At 42.7% G+C, this 20004-nt stretch overlaps 1 protein-coding gene across 2 annotated transcripts in view; it reads left to right on the forward strand.

The window, feature by feature from the left end:
* The window catches only part of LOC120724255 (bifunctional heparan sulfate N-deacetylase/N-sulfotransferase 1-like), a 52881-nt gene that overhangs the window by 30410 nt on the left and 2467 nt on the right, over positions 1 to 20004 (forward strand). For both annotated transcript variants that reach the window (XM_040016357.1, XM_040016358.1), the window contains exons 2-12: positions 6130 to 7147; positions 9646 to 10128; positions 10884 to 10971; positions 11373 to 11527; positions 12357 to 12542; positions 13700 to 13828; positions 16532 to 16714; positions 17160 to 17256; positions 17577 to 17700; positions 18570 to 18744; positions 18864 to 19034. In XM_040016357.1, the coding sequence (XP_039872291.1) occupies positions 6602 to 7147; positions 9646 to 10128; positions 10884 to 10971; positions 11373 to 11527; positions 12357 to 12542; positions 13700 to 13828; positions 16532 to 16714; positions 17160 to 17256; positions 17577 to 17700; positions 18570 to 18744; positions 18864 to 19034 (2337 nt within the window). In that variant the 5' untranslated portion in view covers positions 6130 to 6601. The remainder of the gene's footprint in view (positions 1 to 6129; positions 7148 to 9645; positions 10129 to 10883; positions 10972 to 11372; positions 11528 to 12356; positions 12543 to 13699; positions 13829 to 16531; positions 16715 to 17159; positions 17257 to 17576; positions 17701 to 18569; positions 18745 to 18863; positions 19035 to 20004) is intronic.

Raw genomic sequence — 20004 nt, forward strand, 5'->3', positions numbered from 1 at the left:
CCTTCACGCAGTGGCATGAAATGAATTGATGAGACGGAGGGAGAGGGAAGTGTCGGTGTAAATGTTTGCAGCTAAAATGAAGCTGCCTGCTCGCGCATTCAGATTGGCTGAAGGGTGAGAGGCGGTAGCCCGAGCGAGGATACGGTACTCCGCTCCACACTATTTCACGGCCTAAGCCTTTAATCGCAGCAGCTACAATGAATGCATAAAATGGAATTCAAATTTCAGATTGATTGATTTTATATTGATGAATGCCAAGGCTGGCTTAAGGGGAAAAAGAACTGTGACTGTGGCTTTTTTTAAACGTAACCTCTTTAAGAAGGCGAGTCCTTGCTGCTCTCATGTGCCCGTTTGTTGCTTTTAGATGTGCTTCAAAAGAAATATGAAAAATTCTTGCTTTTTGAAGTTTAATCTCTCTTAAGAAAGGGTAGGAGGCAGAATGCAAATGTGGAAATTTGCTCCGGCTTTGCTATTTACTGCTTGAGACTTGGGCATCTTGTAGCCGCGGACAGTCAGCATTTCGAAAATGTCAGGCTTTTGAGTGAGCCTTCTGAGCGAGCGTCGTGCACATCTCAGTTCTCAAATCAAAAACATGGCTGCCATCCCAGCCTCCCTCCCAATGTACTGTCAAAACTTCACCATAGTGGCTCTATTGTGTCTCATTTCTTAATCCCTTCAAGGTATCTCACACAGTAACAGAGCTGCCATAAGCACATTTGGTGCTGTTTGCAGATTAACAGGATTACAGATTATGGATTACACTAGCGTCATTCTTACCCATTTAACCTTGACGCATGCCCCGCTGAAAAATTTCAGGCCTTTGCAAACACAAGACCAAGTTCAGTGTTAGTGTTTGAACACGATACTTGGCAGTGTTGTCCAGGACTGAATGCAAACAAGCCTATCTACTATTGGAGTGTCTTGTGTGTGTTTGCGTATGTGGTCACACCAGCAGCCCTTCGATGAGGGTCCTATGGATTAGCGCCCTCACTGTTTTTCCTTCGGCACAGCTTCCATGCCTCTGAACGCAACCCAACTCCAGCGTTTCCATGGGAAACGTGCAGTTGCCAAGTCCTGTGGCGATTGAGCGCTGAGGGTCATCGTTTATTTCTGTCTGACAGGAGCAAAGGGGGCAGATTGGAGAGGGGACAGCAGGGGGGGAGAAGAGGGGGGACTGTTGGGTCCTGAGGGGATGTGGAGGGCCTAAATCTCCTTTAAAAGTTTATTTGTCCAAGTGATCACCTACGGCGGAGTCTGACACTGGTTTGTTGGTGTTAATGTACCGACTGTCCTCACAAATCCCTCAGACACTTAGTCGTATTCACACTTTAAAAGAAGTGCAGCAGCAGTGTCGGGGAGGGAAGGGAGGGGGCAAAAAAGGGGGGGGAGACGTGTGAAGCCGCATATGGTCGACCGTAGCGTTGTTTTTCCAGAGAGTTGTTACAGCTGAGGACTAGCCTCCATCCCCCTGCTCCTCTTTGTCTCTCATTAATCTAGCACTATGGCTCTGGCTTGTTTCCAGCGATGTAGAGCGAGCAGGTTTAAGTGACCACCCACCCTGAGGAAAAGCATCAGTCTGCCCCCGGTGTCACCTGCTAGTGTTTCTGCCTACATTTCACTCTGTCGCCTCGTGTCTATCAGCCGCTCTAAAATAATGAGCAAAGTGCTTTAATTGTAGTTTTCGAAGCGTCGGGATTGATGGTTATACTTTGGGGTGAATCTCTTGCTAATTTCTCTTGTCTTGTACGAGTTGATCAACTTGTCCTTTCATTTGCTATTGTCTTTCATTTTTTCCTTTCTTACTACTCTGGTCTGCCACCTCTATTTAGGGAGGCTTTAGTCCACATGTGCAATTACAGAGTTCATATTTGGTCTGAGCTCTTTCCATCACCAAGAATGAAAAGGTTGGCTATGGGATCTGCGTTAGTCTCCTACTGCCGCTCCTTTATGCATGAGTTAGGACTCTGACTCTCTGGCAGACTGGAACACCGTGGTGTCTGTGAACCTTTTGGCTTCTCTTCACCTTACCCAATATGTCTGCTGGCTATACCTCTCATCAGCTTCTGCAAAGCATGAAATATTCATGTCCCCCTTGCTTTCTCCCTCTGCATTTTTGAATCTATTATTTTGAAGAAAGGAGCACAGACACGTTTCCAGCTCTATCTCGGCCTCTTCCAAGGTATACGTAGCACATTAGGTGAGATGGGCATGCAGACATTTTGAGATCCATTAGCCATTATTCGGTTTAGGTGCTTTATCTTCAGCCCCATCATGGTCTAATGTATTGTACTCTCTATTTAACGGGTCTGACCTCACTGCTTCGCACTCAAGGCCTTGAGATTTCCCTTTATTTGTGTCTGCTTCTCTCACTCCGCCTCTCAGGCCTTCTCTTTCTCTCTGCCTTCTTCCTTTCTTCAGCTGTAGCTCACTGCATCGCAGTGTGAAGGTCAACATTGGGAGGCGGTCATCTCTACTGTGATTTGGGCAAGAAATGTGGTTTCCTGTGAGTCTGCTCAGTCTTTCCGCGCTGCCATTAGATCTGCTTCCAAGCCATGTTAACAGTGTCATTAAAGTCACAGCAGTGCTTATTGTCTCCCTGCAGACACGGCCAAAGATAGCATGTCTTCAGTCTGATTACACATTAACAGGAATTGACTTTAATATAGCTCTGATCGGGGCAGGCCACTATGGCTGGAAATGGAGAAATCTGAAAATATATACATCATTAGAAGGTTTATCATTTGGGGAGGAAACATTTTACTAATTAGCGTTCAACCAAACCGGTTAGGATTAATTTGTTTCTCTTTTTTGTTTCTTCCTGTTTTAAAAACAAATCTTTTGGCATTTGACTATTCGTCAGAACAAAAGAAATCTTTAGTGTCCATGTTCTTAATAGACCACTATAAATGTATTACTTTGTTGTTAAATCTACATTGTTGTTTCTCTTATCACAAATATTCTTGTGTATTTCAATGTTTCTTCCTGCATATCTGCTGACATACGCTCACCGGCCAGTTCATTAGGTACACGTTGGACCCCCTTTTGCCTTTAAAACTGGAAGCAGTCCTCAGAGATGTTGGTCCATATTGACATGACAGCATCACACAGCTGCTGCTGAATTGTCAGCTGCACGTCTGCGATATAAATCTTGTAATGTAGATTCCTCCACATCCCAGAGGTGCTTTATTGGATTGACAATCTGGTGATTGTAGAGGTCATTTGAGTACAGTGAACTCATTGTCATGTTCAAGAAAGCAGTTTGAGATGATTTGAACTTTGTGAAATGGTGTCTTATCTTGCTTAAAGCAGCCATAAGTAGACTGCTTCACTATGCATAAAGGGATGGACATGGTTGGCAACAATACTGCCAAGAAAATAATCCCACACTTTTACTGCAATCAGCAGCCTGAACCAATACAAGGCATATATCCGTGCTTTTATGTTGTTTATGCCAAATTCTGACCCCACAATCTGAATGCTGCTGCAGAAATCAAGACTCATTTTTTTCTGTTCTTGTCTGATATGATTGATACCCGTTGTGGTCTTCTGCTGCTGTCGCCCATCTGCTTCCAGGTTGGATGTGTTGTGTATTCATCGATCTTCCTCTGCATACCTTTGTTGTAACAAGCAGTTATTTAAGTTGCTGTTCCCATCTTATCAGCTCACAGCAGCCTGGCCATTCTCCTCTGACCTCTGGCATCATGGCATTTTTCTCCCAGAGAGCTGCCACTCACTGGATATATTCTCTGTAAACTCTAAAGATGGTTGTGCGGGAAATTCCCAGTAGATCAGCAGTTTCTGAAATACTCAGACCAGCCCATCTGGCACCAACAACCATACTACATTTAAAGTAACTTAAATCACCTTTCTTCTCCATTTCAATAGTAAGTTTGAACTTCAGCCGGTATTCGCAATCATGCCTCTATGCTGATTGAACCAAACAACTTACAGCTAGCTGCTTATTTAGTTTAATGTCCAATAGTACATTAAACTAAATAAGGTGAGCATATGCCAAAAGGCGAAATACAGCATTTAAAAGGAGGAAAACTACAAACTTACTGTACGGTAATCTAAAACTAGGAACTCACTGTGGTGAGGTGAAAAGATACTACAACAGAGGACAAGGGGGGACAGCAAGTATATCTACACAGGAGGGTGATGGGGGGAGTGGAAACAGCTGCGGAGAATGAGACACCGTTAAACCAAATCACAGTGAACAAGACAAAGGAAGCAAAAGTAAAAACAAAGCACCAGGACTACAAACTCTCAAAGTAAAACAGGAACTGATGACTTAATGAGGAAAACATCATACACGAGACATGAACAAACTAAATGCAAGAGGCTTGACACGGGAGGGAGGAAAAGAGAACTAGACTAAATTCGCTAGGAGAAGGAATACAAGACATAATCTAAACCTCACACAACCCTGAGATCTCAATATATATCAAGTAAATAAACAAAACTAGAAAGTCCAAAAACTCAAATGCTGGGAAAACAAACCCATGACCATAAAACCATAACACATCATCCTGATACAATTTTAAGATCAAGTGAATAAGTTTTGTTGATTAATATTCTGGTCCTCATTATTGGAGCCATGTAGATTTCTGAAGCAGCTTGACGCTGAGAAACCTAAAAAGAAAACTGTGCTTCTTTACAGTGGTAATAGTTGTCACCCCGGTCATGTCCTCTGCTTCACTGTTTCCATCAGGAGTCACTTCCTGTGGCTAATCATACTTTGATATGCTGTGGCACGAACCCTGGCTCCATAAGAAAGGAACAAACAAGGTACCCGGGGATCTTCAAGCAACCAGCTCTGTTGGTTTTTGTCTGCACCGCTGTGATATATTCTCTGAACACCCACTGTTTTTTTTCACGGCCTCTCTTTACATTAGTCTCTGCATCCCCATGAAGGGAAAAAAGACGTGCAATTTCTTCCACAGCTCTTGCAGGAGGCAGATTTAAGGCATCCTGTTAAGCTTAGCTGGAAGGATAGCCGGGGCAGAGACACTTGCCAGAGTGCTGACCTTGATTCTCATTAAAAGGACACCGGATGCACTTGATTTTCTCCACTTTGGAATTCCGTTTGAGCCGAGCTCAGTGCGGCCACTTGTGTATTTTTGACGTTACTGCTTACTTTTAATTAAACCTAGGTTTATCGGGTTACCAATAAACCCTTTAATGGCATTATTACATCTACTTTATGTCCCCTTTGTGTCTTGCTGGGTTTCGTGGTCACTGTTTAATGTCTTCGGGTTGAGGGGTATGTGTCTCTAATGCAGCATCTATGGTTTTTACACAGGGATGTGTGCACGCTGCAATAGCTCTTCCCGCTTAATGGTCAGACCATTTTCCATGCAAAGGTAATGATGCTCCATCTCATTTCTCCACCAGGAGACTTAATGGAGAAATGATGTTTTTGTAAGTGACTCGTTCATACCATTCTCATGCTGGATGCTTTACTTTTCACACTTGGCTTGATGGAGGTTGCCTAAAGGGCTGGTATATTATGTTAGGTCTGCTGAGGGTATGGAAATGTATATAGAGTGTGATAAGGGATTTTTTCCAAGAGTAAAGGATCCTTTTGTTGCCAGGTCTGTCTGTCACTCCCATCCACTCCTCTGCTCTTGGATCGCTTCCCTTCCATCAGCTTGTTTTTCCTTTCTTCTCTCCGTTTTGGTTCCGATACTGTGCGGATTTGAGAGAAATAGAAGGCGAATGTCCCCATGGGTGATGGCTTCACTTGCACGCAGTCACACAATTCTGAGCTGAACTGGGAATTGGCTCACCCTGAAGCTTTGTCACTCAAATTTTGCCTATTGATTGTGTGGAGGCTGCGTGAGCGGGTGATTTGTGTGTGTGTGTGTGTGTTATGTTTGCACACACAGGGGTTAGGTGTGTGTGTGCGTGTGTGTAGGGGAAAACTGGCAGCTCTTACTTTGTGTAGGTGAATGCAAGGACTACTTTGGAGCGAACTTTTGGAGTGCTGGCACTGCCAGTATGCAACATCTCCCACACACGGCTAATCCCACTCAACAAAAGAACGTGATATGCTGTTTGTTCTATAGGAGCTGATGCTTGTGCTGTTAGATTTTAACGCTATTTCCTTCTGTCTTGCCGTTTTTCTAGGTCAGGAGATTTAATCCTGTGGGAATGCTGTTGAGATGACCTGCGTGGCCTTTGTTTCCTCAAGAGATTATTCTCCAATCAAAAGAGTGGAGCAAAATCGAGCCAGGACATGCTTGACAGGTTTACATGATGGACAGGTGATGGAGTCTTCCATCATCTTTCTCCACCAGTGACTCGGCCTGCCAGCTCTCCCCGCGAGGCATAAGTGTGTACCAGCAGTCCAAGGCCCCTTATTTGTTTGCCATGGTGACATAAGCAGTGCTGCAATATGAGGGAGAACCAAAACCGCCTCATTTCTTTCTCCAGTAGCTCCTGCAGCTGCTATCTTAATGCTTCTTATATTTAGCTCCATAACAAGGCTGACCTTGCTCTGAGAATCCCCTGCTCGCTGTCCTCTATCCACACCGAGAGAGAGACTGTCCCCCAAGGTGTGCTGCTGAGCCGGCGCGGCAGAGCGGTGTGGCGTGAGACGATGCTGGGATGTGTGACCCGCCTCCGTCGGCAGGTCCGTCTCCTCCCCCTGCAGACCTCGCTGATACTTCTCTTCCTCTTCTGCACCGTCAGCGTCTTCATCTCAGCCTACTTCCTATATGGCGTCAAGCGGGAGCTGGAGCCATCAGGAGGGGGTGTATCCGGAGCCGAGGGAGCATCCGCCGACACCGATGACCCAAGGGTCACTCCATCCCGACTGCTGCCTTTGCGGCCTGCCTCAGGGGGCCCCGGGGCAGATCCCGGAGGGACAAGGACAGAACCTGTTGTCCTGGTGTTTGTGGAAAGCCAATATTCTCAACTGGGGCAGGAGATTGTGGCCATTTTGGAGTCTGGCCGATTCAGGTACCGGACTGAAATCTCTCCTGGCAAAGGGGACATGCCCACATTGACGGACAAAGAAAAGGGGCGTTTTACACTTGTTATTTATGAGAACATTCTCAAGTATGTCAACTTGGACGCCTGGAACCGAGAGCTGCTGGACAAATACTGTGTGGAATATGGAGTAGGCATCATTGGCTTCTTCAAGGTTAGGACAACACCACACTCCTTCTGCCTCCCCCCTTTCTCTCCCCTCTCTCACTCACACCTTCTGCCCTGTCCATCTGGCTCCACCGTCTCTAAGGAGATGGGATTCACAGAGTTGGAAAGACCTGCCTGGTTCAATATCACTCTGTCCCACGGCAGTGTCTTCTGTCTCTCTTATGTTCTCTGTATCAATGTTTTTCTTTATTCTGCAATCTGGCCTTCTTCTCTTTTCTTCCTCAGTGTCTTATTTCTCTGCTTTGTTTTAATCTACACATGCATTCCCCAGCCTCCTTCTCCCTCTGTGTTTCTCTCATGCTCTCTCCTTTTTCCTCTAGATCAGTAAATCCGTAGATGCTTATGTTTGCCCAAGGCCAGCTTTTTTTCTTCTTCTAAGGTGTTATGGTTTTAATCACCATTTCTGAGCCATGTACAGAAGATCTAGAGATGTAGAAGAAATTTTAGGCAGGTCATGGTTTCCTGGCAGAATTTACCACAAGGAGAAAGAGAAAGCAACCAGTACACTTACACATCTGCATGATTGATGTCGTTGTCCCGTTTTGGCCTTTCCTTGATGGATATCAGCGAGTTTGTTACATACACATGAAGTCCACTACAGACGCAGATGCATTGCTTCTAATTAGACTCCAGCTGTACAACAGTGGACTTACATCTGCTCTGCATCTGTAATTAGCTTTGGCTACTTTTTTCATGTAGCCCTACAAAGTTTATTTGGATTATTTGTGATTTACAACTCTGTGTTGTTTACAGTTAAAACTCTACAGGGTTCACGTGACCGTGAACACGAGTAGCATGTCTCCAGAGTTTTGCACACTGTAGAATTTTCCGTATAGCAAACATGATATGGTATGTTTTTGGTCATGTGTAGTCTGTGCAGAATAAAATAGTTGTTTTTTTAAATGAAATAAAATATTTCGACTGATATAGTGGCTGATATTAGCCATTTGCCAATATATCGATATTGTTTTCTCATATTAATAAAGACTCATAAATAACTACATCTAACAACTGTTAGGGAAATCATAAAAATCCTGTGTATTAGTGAGGCTTCATCTCCTTCATAAAGCACGCCTGATATATGGAAAGGGAAATTGATGTTGCATGTGTGCTTGTTTATTTTTCTACATATTAGGTGCTGATAAGATAAAATACAAAGAAAAATAAATACAATTAGATAGTTAAGCATTGCAATAGTTGTTATCTACACTACAGCCTCGGGGTAATTTAACTCCAAATGATGCGGGGGGGAAAAGAAGCCAGAATGAACGAATGGTTAAAGAAAATCAGCTGATTTGTTTTTTATTAGATTTTTAAAACTACTAAATATGATCACAGATGTAACGTATAGTCTGCACACATGAATGGGAAAAACGGTGACGTGACACCACGCAGTTTGTGTTAGTGTCAACTTTTCTCGCTAACACCCACGCGCTGTTTTGTATTTCTAAGGAAGACTTAAGTTGTGCAACATGAAGTGACTGTAAGTAATCATACAGCAAATCAAGCGAATACACTTTTTGTCACGTGTAGTCTGCGGAGAATAAAATGCTCCTTTCCAATGAAATTCGAGCTTGACTGAAATGTTGGCCAAGTTTCTACCCTGTCGGCATCGGCCACGAAAACAACGGCAAACGGCTGATTGGAGCAGAGTCGGGCGGAGCGTAAACGAGTAATCCATGACGTAAACAAGATTATATTTAAATGGTTTCCTTATGGTTTGTTAATAGGGACTCATAAATGACTGCACATACCAAACGTTAGGGAAAGGCGTTTATATTTTGTGCATCTAAAAGAAAACAAAAATCTGACTTTTAAATCACCAAATATTTGTAATTTTGTCAATCTCAAAAATCTAATGTCAGACAGGCTCTAAATGCAGTCTACCTCACAGAGCAGGCCTAATTTGTAATTAGTATTTGTATCACTTTCTTCATATTAGTTTCTGATAAGATGTGATGAAAAGAAAAATCAATTAGATGACATGGGTAATCACTTTATTTACATCTGCAGCCTCGAGGTAAACGAGTGTAACAAATGAACGTTTCTTTAGATACAATGACCATCATGTGGACACTGCACAGTGTATATTAGTGTTAATGTTTCTAACTAACATCCAAACACTGTGTTGAAATTCTAAGGAAGAGTTATGTTGAAGTGCAAGATGAAGTAAGAGAGAATCAGGGAATGGCAAGTTTTGGCGGGGAAATTTCATTAAGCCTTTGCTGAAGTCTCAGTCTCAGAGTCTTTGAGAACACAGCAGGAGGTTATTCATTTTGACTGCAATCTCAGGGCATAGCAGATTGAGCATAGCAGGTAGAAGCTGCCTCATGCCTTCACGTTTGAGCAGGCCTGACATTCCTTATTTCACACATGACTGGAGAAATTGGGGAATTATTTCCAATGCATTTCTGTCTTCATCACTCCAGTGTATGATGAATCTGTGTGATTTCTCTCTCGTCTCTGTCTCTCTGTGTTGATCAGGCCAATGAAAACAGCCTGCTCAGTGCACAGCTGAAAGGCTTCCCCCTCTTTCTTCACTCTAACCTGGGTCTGAAGGACTGCACGGTCAACCCCAAGTCCCCGCTTCTCTTTATCACTCGATCTGGGCAGCCGCTGCCAGGTCCTCTCCCCGGAGATGACTGGACCGTCTTTCAGTCCAACCACTCGACATACGAACCCGTGTTACTGGCCAAGACCCAATCAGCTGAGAGCGTCGCGTCGATGGGGCAGAATGCTGCTCTGTTGCCGTCAGTGGTGCAGGACCTGGGGCTTCACGACGGCATCCAGAGGGTCTTGTTCGGCAACAATCTGGCTTTCTGGCTGCACAAGCTGGTGTTTGTGGACGCTGTGGCCTTTTTGACAGGGAAGCGGCTCTCGCTTTCTCTGGAGCGCTACATCCTTGTGGATATAGATGACATCTTTGTGGGCAGAGAGGGTACCCGCATGAAGGTGCCTGACGTAAAGGTGAGTTTGTGTTTCAAAGTGCTAAAAAAAGAAAAACATCTTCTCAGAATAGTAACTGAACCCACTTATCTATTCATCAGCCGCTGTTTTTCAACAGCCCTTTGCTGGAAAATAAAAAATTGCCTCACACATAGCATGTTCTACCCTCTGCCAGTCATACAGAAACCCCTTCTTCTCACTCCTCTACTCCTTTTGAATGCATTCGTCCCAGTAGGCTGCTCAAAGCTGACAGGCCCCACTGCTCACACTGTCACAGAAGCTCCACAGCAATGAATATTTCAGGGGCCCAGAGACATACAAAGAATGTTGAAAAGCTCCTTGCTTGCGTCCCCTCAGAGCAGAACAGGCTCGCCTCACATGTGGAGGCAGAGGGTATGAGAAAAAGTTATGGAAGAGGCATCAAGGCCCCCCTCACTGGCAGCGCAGCAGCTAGCTTTTAGAGACGCATCACACCCTGACATGATGGAGAAATCTGAGCGAGAGAGAGGGGGTGTGCACTGGGAGCCTCATCCAGCACGGAGATCAAATGAAACAAACACCCGAATCAGAGGAGAGCAAAATATCAAACAGAATGGAGGAGAGGAGTGAGGCAACTGGGAGTGGATGCTGGATGTTTACCGAAAGAAACTTTCAGAATAAAATATGCATGTGGGCACAAGACCGAACGGGCGTTCGCGCTTTCTCATTAATGCGCTCGTGCACCGGTTTCAGCGCATCGTGTATTGACTCACCCTCCTCTCCTCCTACTGTTTCAGGCCCTGCTGGAGACACAGAGGGAGCTGCGCACCCATGTGCCCAACTTCACCTTCAATCTGGGCTTCTCAGGGAAATTCTTTCACGCTGGTGAGATGCAACCCGACGAGAACTTTTGCCAGTTTAACTCACGCTGAGATAAACTAAAATAAATAAAACTTCAAGCTGGTGAAGTCGTGATTCATATTCTTTAATTTTGCTTCTCCTCTCCGTCCTCTCTGTCATGCCCTGACTTTGTCCATTTCCTGCTTCTCATTTCTCAAATGCTTCCTTCTAATATTTGAACTCTGTCTCTCCCTTTGCCTCGCTGACTTTCATTTCCTCTCCCTGTCATCACTGGCTCCATTTTACCTTTGCCTCTTCTTTGTCATCTCCCATTTTTATATCTTCAATTTCCTCATAACCCACCGCCCCTCATTTTTGCGCTAACCCCGTTCATCTCCCTCCATCTCCCCCTCTTCCTTTCCCATGCTATTCTCTCTTACGTCCAGGATCTGATGAGGAGGACCTGGGAGATGACCTGCTGCTTTCCTATGTGAAGGATTTCTGGTGGTTTCCTCACATGTGGAGCCACATGCAGCCCCATCTATTTCATAACCAGTCCGTGCTGGCCGAGCAGATGTTGCTCAACAAGAAATTTGCCATGGTGAGTCAGCTTGGGGGTAAAGGTCACATCGCTGTTTTGAGTAAACACAGTGATCGGCCTTATCTTTTGCATATCCTGCTGTTTTGATTTAAATAGGCAGTCTCGGACGAGCTGGTGACGTTTTCGCAAGTAAAAAAACCAAAAACAATAAAGATTGAAGCTCACTTCAGTTAGCGGCACACGTGCCTCGAGCAGCTGTTTTGTCTGTAATACAAAAGGGCATCTGGTGCATCTGTGCCTGTAGCCAAAAAAAAAGTCTTGCGTTGTTTTGATTAAGAATGCAAAACTAGTGCAATTTTAATCAGATGTGAAGATTCGGACCTGCATGTCTTCTGTGCAAGAAGACGCTGTGGAAGTAGGCTTGCTGAGGCGTCGTTCGGCTCTTATCTAATATCTCGCTGTGGCTGCTCTTTCCTTCCTCACTGCTCGCTCACTCACTCCTCAAACAGAGACGCATAAAAATGAACTTGTTCAAAAAGAATGATTTCCATCTCCACTAACAATGTTAGCACGTGCGACGCATCTTCTATGACCCCTTTAACAGTTAAAAAACAAGTCTAAGATTTAACTGCACAGCAGCAACGGGAAATTATAGGTTTGGTAGAGCTCTTAAATGGTGTAATATGAGCAACAGAACAGCGAGCCCGTTATTAGTTGCATAAATTTGCACACGCTGCATTGTTTTCCTGTGAATTCCTTCTGCTTATACAGTCAGTGTGAATACAGCAAAGAAAACGCAGACACCCTTTTCAAATTCAGACAATTCTCAATATCCCCAGAGCTTGACGGGTGTCGTTAAACCTCGCCTCGTTTTCTTTTTCATCCCCAGGAGCAGGGGATCCCCACTAACATGGGCTACGCGGTGGCTCCTCACCACTCGGGCGTTTACCCTGTGCACATACAGCTGTACGACGCCTGGAAGAAGGTGTGGGGCATCAAGGTGACCAGCACAGAAGAGTACCCGCATCTAAAGCCTGCTCGCTTCCGGCGAGGTTTCATCCATAGCGGCATCAGTGTAAGGCAACTTTTCATACACCCAGGCATTCGAAAAAGCCTCGTTATCTTCTTACCTCTGGCTTGTTAGCTTTCTCTCCACTTGGCTTCTCAACATCCATTACCTTCTGAGCCAATAATCCCTTTCAGGGGTCTCTTCTACCATTTACATATTTTATCACTCCCCCCTCCTCCTTCAGTTCTTTTATATTTATTCCTCTCTTATGACCAACTCTCTTTTCAACCTGTTCTTTTGCCCCTCATCTACTGCTCTCAGCGTGCCCGCTTTTCCTAGATGATAATTGTGATGACAGTGTTATTATTTTCCATCTTTGGAATCAGGAGTCCTGCAAAAGGCCAGTCCTGCTTGGTTGTATTTCCTATCGAGTGCCAAATGATAATGTAGTCAAGTGAACCAGTCTTGCATGAGACACCTGTCTAGGTTGCGCTGCCTAGGAGGCCTCAGCAGCATAATGGAGACTGACATCCTTGGCAACAGCATAGCGAGTGTCTGCATACAGCAATCATTGAAATGTCAGCACTCCCTCCTCAAAAAAAAAAAACAGAAAGAAAAATACACTTGACTTTATTCAGCTTCGGATCCGAGTTGGAGCTGAAGAGAGCAAAATTAAAGATGAATAGAATACATTCAGGAGGTTTTAAAAGGTGGGTGGGTGAAGGGGGGATCTTATCCATTTCTTTCCCAGGTTGACCTTCACTGCTGATAAGAAGCAGTGCAGCCTCAGTCTAGTTGCTTTGTAGTGCTGGCATTCAGTCAGCCTGTGTGGTCCCACAGTTCTGTTCCTGTCCTTGAGATAGAGCAGTCTGAATGGACAGTCTCCACTGCTTACTGATGATTGATATTCAGTTCCCCTGACACTCCAAACTGTAAACGCATTTCCATGAATTTCCATATAGACTCGGAGTGAATAAGAGGTTTGCTTTGGCTAGATGAGCTGCATAATATGAATGTTATTGGAAGCAAACAATGTGTGGGGTAACTGCTTGGAGTACTGACAGCTTCGCTCTGCTCTCAGCGGAGGGCTGATGGTGTGTATTTATTTGTGACAATGCACTTCTCATGATCCTTTTTTTTTTTTAACGTGAGTGTGTAACTTCATTCCCTTTTTGTTTCCTCGCTCTTGGTTTGGTGACTTTGTGTTTTTGTTCGTGTCGCAGGTGCTGCCCAGACAGACCTGTGGTCTTTTCACGCACACTATCTTCTACAAAGACTACCCGGGCAGTCCGAATGAGCTGGACAAGCTCATCAATGGTGGAGAGCTCTTCCTCACTGTTCTTCTGAACCCCGTGAGTCAATTACACATCCGCACAGCACCTCGATAGTCTCGCGAGCTTGGAAAAACCGTTTTACTGATGGTGTAAATTGAAATTTAAACGAGGGACGGGACAATGACTAGTCGGTGAGTCACACAGGGATGTCTGCATCAAGCGCACTCTTTTTTTTTTTTTTTTACTCTGCTGCCAAAGCTTCTGTCGCTGGAGCAAAAACAGTGTTGAGAATTCGTTGTGTTTGTCAGCATGTTTTGTTTGAGATGATATAAATGGGTTAGTCTGGTCTGAAGATAATTTTTGCAAGGCTTTACTTTTTAAGTGAGACTTGTTTGTGTCACATAATTATAAAGTGTTGTTTCAACAGTTTTTTTTCTTTTTTTAAACTGCCACTTCCTCTTTTGCTCAAAACCTTTTCCCTCATACTGCGTATAATTAACTGTGATCCAGGAAAAGTTCATCTGAAGGTTTTAGTGGCTTATTGAGAACTGGGGCAGCATGCTCTAATATTTAAAGTCTATTATACTGTATAGTGATAGTAATGAATGTCAGAGTCATTCATCTGTGGTTAATATGTTTATTTTTATTATTATTTTTTTTAATAATGTAATGCAAAAGTCTCGAGCCACCCCTCATTTCTTTATATTTTGCTAGGAAAATGCAGTAAAGCATAAATGGAAAATAGTATCCGGGGCAAAACCACAGTTTGTACAATTTGAAAACATGCAGAGGTCAAATTTTAGACTGACCACATCAGGCAAAACATTGTTAGGCAAGCTCTGTTGTCATCTTTTTTTTTTATGTAGTTTTCAGGAAAAGCTCTCCAGGCTTCTCGAAAGACATTCAAAGCTCATTTTGGGGTGTTGGCTGTGTTTTGCTATGTCCTTTGTTAAGATGTTCCCACACTGTTTCAATAATATTGAGGTCTGGACCAATCCATGACTGATAGATAGTGCTACATTTTTTGTTTTGGTTTTTCTGACCGTTTACTGCATTGGTCCATTCGTTTGCGTTTCTTGTCATGCTGAAAAGGGAAGCTGTTGCCAATCAGATGCTTTCTGGATGCTATCACATGGTGGATCCAAATCTGTCGATACATTTCTGTGTTCATAGTTCACTTTTGACAAGAGCCCAGCCCCTCGAACCATGACAGAATCTCCATTGTGTTGGGCTCCTGACCCCCCCCGTACGTCTCAAGAGTGATTTGAAATTAAAAAAAAAATAATGTTTCAGTTCATCACCCTGTAAGACTTTTTGTCACCTTTTTTCAGTTCAGTTCTTGGGTAATTTTGCTTACCATTTTTGCTTACCACTTCTTCTTTTGTCTTTCAGTTATCTAGTTTCCTTAAACTGTTTTGTTATGTTTTGGTTTGGGTTTTTCAAAGAACACACTGTACACTGTGGTGAGGTATGCCGATAGCTCTTTGGAAATCACATTTGTGTTGCAAGAATACTATTTTACATCTGTAAAACTCTTTTATCTTGCACATTTTTGCACAAAGTAACAAAGTGCCTGAAGATGCACTTCAAAACTGCTAAGTTGCCTTATGTTATGTGTAGGCTCGACTGGTTCATCACTTGAGTTCGGGGCCTTTTTGTGCTTGAATGATTCATAGGTCAGTGTTTAGTGTCATTCCTCTGAGAACATTCCTCTGATAATGGTAAGAAAAAGTGAAAGACCTTCATAAAACCTTGTAATGAAATCTGGCTACTTGGAAGCAAAATATTTTTCTAAAAGACAGGTGGCTCAAGACTTTTTCACAGTACTGTATAGAGGTGGGAATCACCATACATCCCACGATACGATATTATCACAATATTTAACTCACGATACGATATTATTGCAATTTTTAAAAATATTTTGCGATATTCAGATTCTGTACATAAAGGTAAACTTTATCAATATTCATTTTATCTAATATCAAAGTCTCGCACTCAGTCTTTCTCTCATTTCAGTTTTATTGTTGACAAACTGAACGGTTTGTATTACAGTCTAGTCCAACTTAACTGAATGCAACCATCTGGTACAATTATAGCTATTCTGAACTATGCAATTTATGAAAACTATGCAGCCCATTCAGCAACTGAAGAATTTGAAAGTAAATTAAAACAAAATATAATTTTACATTAAATAAAAAAGTTTTAAACTTAATTAAAATAAAACATGTCTTAAATTAAAATAAGTAAACTGTCATGTTTATTGCTGCCAAAAAAAAAGTTAAACACATTTGGACAGTGAAGGAATGTCAGGATTCTTGCTCAGAAAAAGGAGCTGATCAACATGCTCTGAAGTCAGAGCATGTTCCAGTCCACAAACACTTTTTTTGTAACAAAATATCGATTTCTGCTGTCCCTGTATCGATACATTATTAGAAAACAAAATATCACGATACTACACAGTATCGATTTTTTCCCCCACCCCTAGTACTGTAGTACTGTTGGTAAAGTGTGCTCATAATAATGTACCAGAGTTAGGATTTGCTTTTGTTTGACATAGGCAGACATTTCTCACTTGAAAAGCTGGACTCACTAAATGTTTGTCATTTTCTGTTCATGAACTAATCAATTAATCAACTAATTGTTTTATTTCCTGTCAAATTCACATAATCACAGACAGTTACATAATGTACACAGTTTACCACGTTTCCAGTTCAGACCATATTTTGTTTGTCTTCTTCCCCTTTTATAACTCTCTCTCCACGTTTCCCTCTCCGTTCGCAGATCAGCATCTTCATGACCCATTTGTCCAACTATGGGAACGACCGCCTCGGCCTATACACCTTCAAAAGCCTGGTCATGTTTGTCAAAACATGGACTAACCTGAAAATGCAGACCCTGCCGCCTGTCCAGCTGGCTCAGAAGTACTTCAGCCTGTTCCCATCTGAGAGAGATCCCCTCTGGCAGGTGAAAAGAACATACTGAGTGTAATATTCCTTATTTTTTATATTTTACTGAAACTCACAAAGGAGGGACGATTCCAGAACCTGCTCCAAGTCTGCGCACGTATTCTTAGAGCTATGAAAATGAGAAAAACAGCATATGTTCACAGTGGCAGCTATTGCATAGCTTAATGAGCAGGCTAGATACAATTACAGCCCATTACGGGGGTATCATCCTTGCTGTAGTCAGTATACACCATATATCACCACCGCACAGGCCTATCGCAATTGTTGAGATTTGCAACACTGCAACGTGTAGTTAGATTTTCCCAAGTTAGGCCGTGTCATAAATCAAGCAAAGCCTGTGCGTAATACCTTAATGATGGCCACTTCACCATTTGGTTGCTCTCATATCTGTTAAAAATTTGTAACACTGGATGTTTTTTCAATGTGTTTTCTGTTGGCTACAGGATCCTTGCGAGGACAAAAGGCACAAGGACATCTGGTCCAAAGAGAAAACATGTGACCGCTTCCCCAAACTGCTCGTCATTGGTCCTCAGAAGACAGGTGAGAAGCAGTACTTCAACACCCTCTACAGGACATAGCTAGAAGTGATTAAATGTGACAATTGCCATTGTTATTGTATCTTTATTTCAGACATATACAGAAAAAAACAATATATACATGTTTAGCTTTACTCAGTACATTCAGCCATTCAGTTCAAAAGCAGAAGTTATCTTATGAGAGGTTGTTACCGTGGTTGACTGTAGATGTCTGTTACATTACACTTAAATCTGCTTTCTAATTATATTGTTAGAGACTTCCTCTTTCTTCCTCTCACCATCTTGATCATGTCAGTGACACTTGCTGTGCTGTTCTTCACTCAGGGACAACAGCACTCTACCTGTTTCTTGGCATGCACCCTGATCTGACCAGTAACTACCCCAGCAAGGAGACTTTTGAGGAGATCCAGTTCTTCAATGGGCATAACTACCACAGAGGCATTGACTGGTATGTATTTTTACACTCGCCTCTTTTTTGTGCAGTGGGAAGTAACACTTCACGAGTCAGAAATATCCCCATAATATAATTAATGTTCACATTTTTTCACCCCACCCCCCCCCCTGTCTGGTGTGATGCTGCAGCATCGAAGCAACTGACAGCAACTGTTCACAGTGCTCTTAATTTAACATCCCTCTTCGGCGTGTTGGCATATACGCCGGACTGTGAGTGGAAAAAGGCAATTTTCACTTGTAATTATAGTCACAGTTGCTTCACAACTTTGCTGCACCTGCATCTGGAGTTATGTTCTCCCATATGTTTAGGTAGGAGCACAGGTTAGATCATTTGCAGTTAAATCAAAAGAAAAAAAACACAAAGTGGCAACGGCAGTGAACAATTTATTTTCACTTTGTTAGTAAAAAGCAAAAAAAAAAAAAAAAAGCAAACGACGCCACCTCACAACAACAAATCCACTCATTTGTGACATTGCCGAGAGCAAGACCAGCAACGCAATTAACACCCATTCATCTAAAAAAAAGTCACTGTTTTGAGTTTCCTGCAGGTTTAATTGACTTCGAGCAGCATTAAAGTGAAGCTTCACGCGCCACTGCAGACAATCTGAAAACAATCCAACACAAAATTTACTTGGCAGGCTGGAAATTTCTATGAGTGGGCTGCCCAAATATTAACATTGTATAACACTATAGAGTGTTAGATGTTTTTTTGTACTCGGGGTGCCAAGCTGTTGTGCATGGTCAATCACCCACACAGTGAACAGAGAAATAATCCTTATCTGCAGGTTGCAAATTGGACCAGATCAACTCCGGCTGCTTGTAATTTTTTTGCTGTGTTTTTGTGTGGTTTTTTTAATGCATTAGGTATATGGAATACTTCCCTCTGCCCTCCAATACTAGCTCAGACTACTACTTTGAGAAGAGTGCTAACTACTTTGACTCTGAGGTGGCAGCTCAGAGGGCTGCAGCTCTCCTACCCAAAGCCAAGATCATCACCATCCTCATCAGCCCAGCAGACAGAGCTTACTCGTGGTACCAGGTTGGTGACCTGCTACTCCACTAATCTCCAAACTTTTGAATAAACGCTGTTGTATTATAGTTAGAGAATTCTTTCATCCCAATTAAAAGACTCTCTTCACCTTTTGTGTCTGTATGCAGCACCAAAGAGCCCACGATGACCCAGTGGCATTGAAATATTCTTTCCACGACGTCATCACTGCAGGGCGTGATGCTCCTGTCAAACTACGGGTCCTCCAGAATCGCTGTCTGGTGCCAGGCTGGTATGCCATCCATCTGGAGCGCTGGCTTAATTTCTACCACTCCAGCCAGGTACCGAGGGGAGGATGCTTTGTTTAGTGGGGGGGAAATGTGCAGATGCACCCAAAGTCATTATAACAAACTAAAACAATGTTAGATGTGAAAAAACTTTACCACTACTATGAAAAAATAAAGAAAACTACCTGAAAAGGTTTTGTGGACTTTGAACACTAACAAAAATAAAATAAGAATACAGAAGAATTGAATATTTCTGTCCTTCTATTATTTATTAATTTGGCAAAAATTTAAACTAAAACAAGCAAACACACTTGAACTAAACTGAAATAAAATCAAAGAATAAAAATGCTAAACTAATTACAAAGTATACAACTAATTTAATAGTTGAATTTAAATGAATTTAACACTCAGGTTGTATAAATGTAGGTATGGTAAATCACTTGTGGTAAGGGTGGCTTGTTCTCTCTTTGGTATTCCTCATAGTCAGTGTTTCAAATGCGGGTGACCTTGAAGAAAGAGAGCTGCTCTTTGGGGACACTCAACAGCAAAGTGAACACTTGTTGCTCAAAATCTCTAAGCTGCACAATGAGTCGGGATTAACTGTGAGCGTCATTACTGAACAAGAACGTCCATAAGAGTCAGCTCTGGTGGATTCTGGCTAACAGATCATTGTATTCAGACTTGCAGATCTGAAATATGATCATTTATAATAAATAATACTTTTAAAGCTTGACTAATATATTGGCCAATATGTTAGTCCTCTTGAGAAATTAGAATTTAAAAAATAAAGAAGTGGCTGGAGGATCTCTCCTCAACCATGTTTATAGTGTTCGTGTTCATAGTTTGCTCACTAGAGGGAACTACACAACTTCCCTGTCCGTGACATGTTTCCACACGCCAAACAACCAGCTGGTCCAAGCAGAGTTGGGCAGATCGTAAAGCACAATTTCATGTGATGTTTAAATAAGATATGTTTTTTATTTCATTGCCATATTATCCTAGTAAAGACTCATAATTAACTACG

Source organism: Simochromis diagramma, unplaced genomic scaffold (assembly GCF_900408965.1).
Source record: "Simochromis diagramma unplaced genomic scaffold, fSimDia1.1 OVJJ01000685.1, whole genome shotgun sequence".
Taxonomy (NCBI): domain Eukaryota; kingdom Metazoa; phylum Chordata; class Actinopteri; order Cichliformes; family Cichlidae; genus Simochromis; species Simochromis diagramma.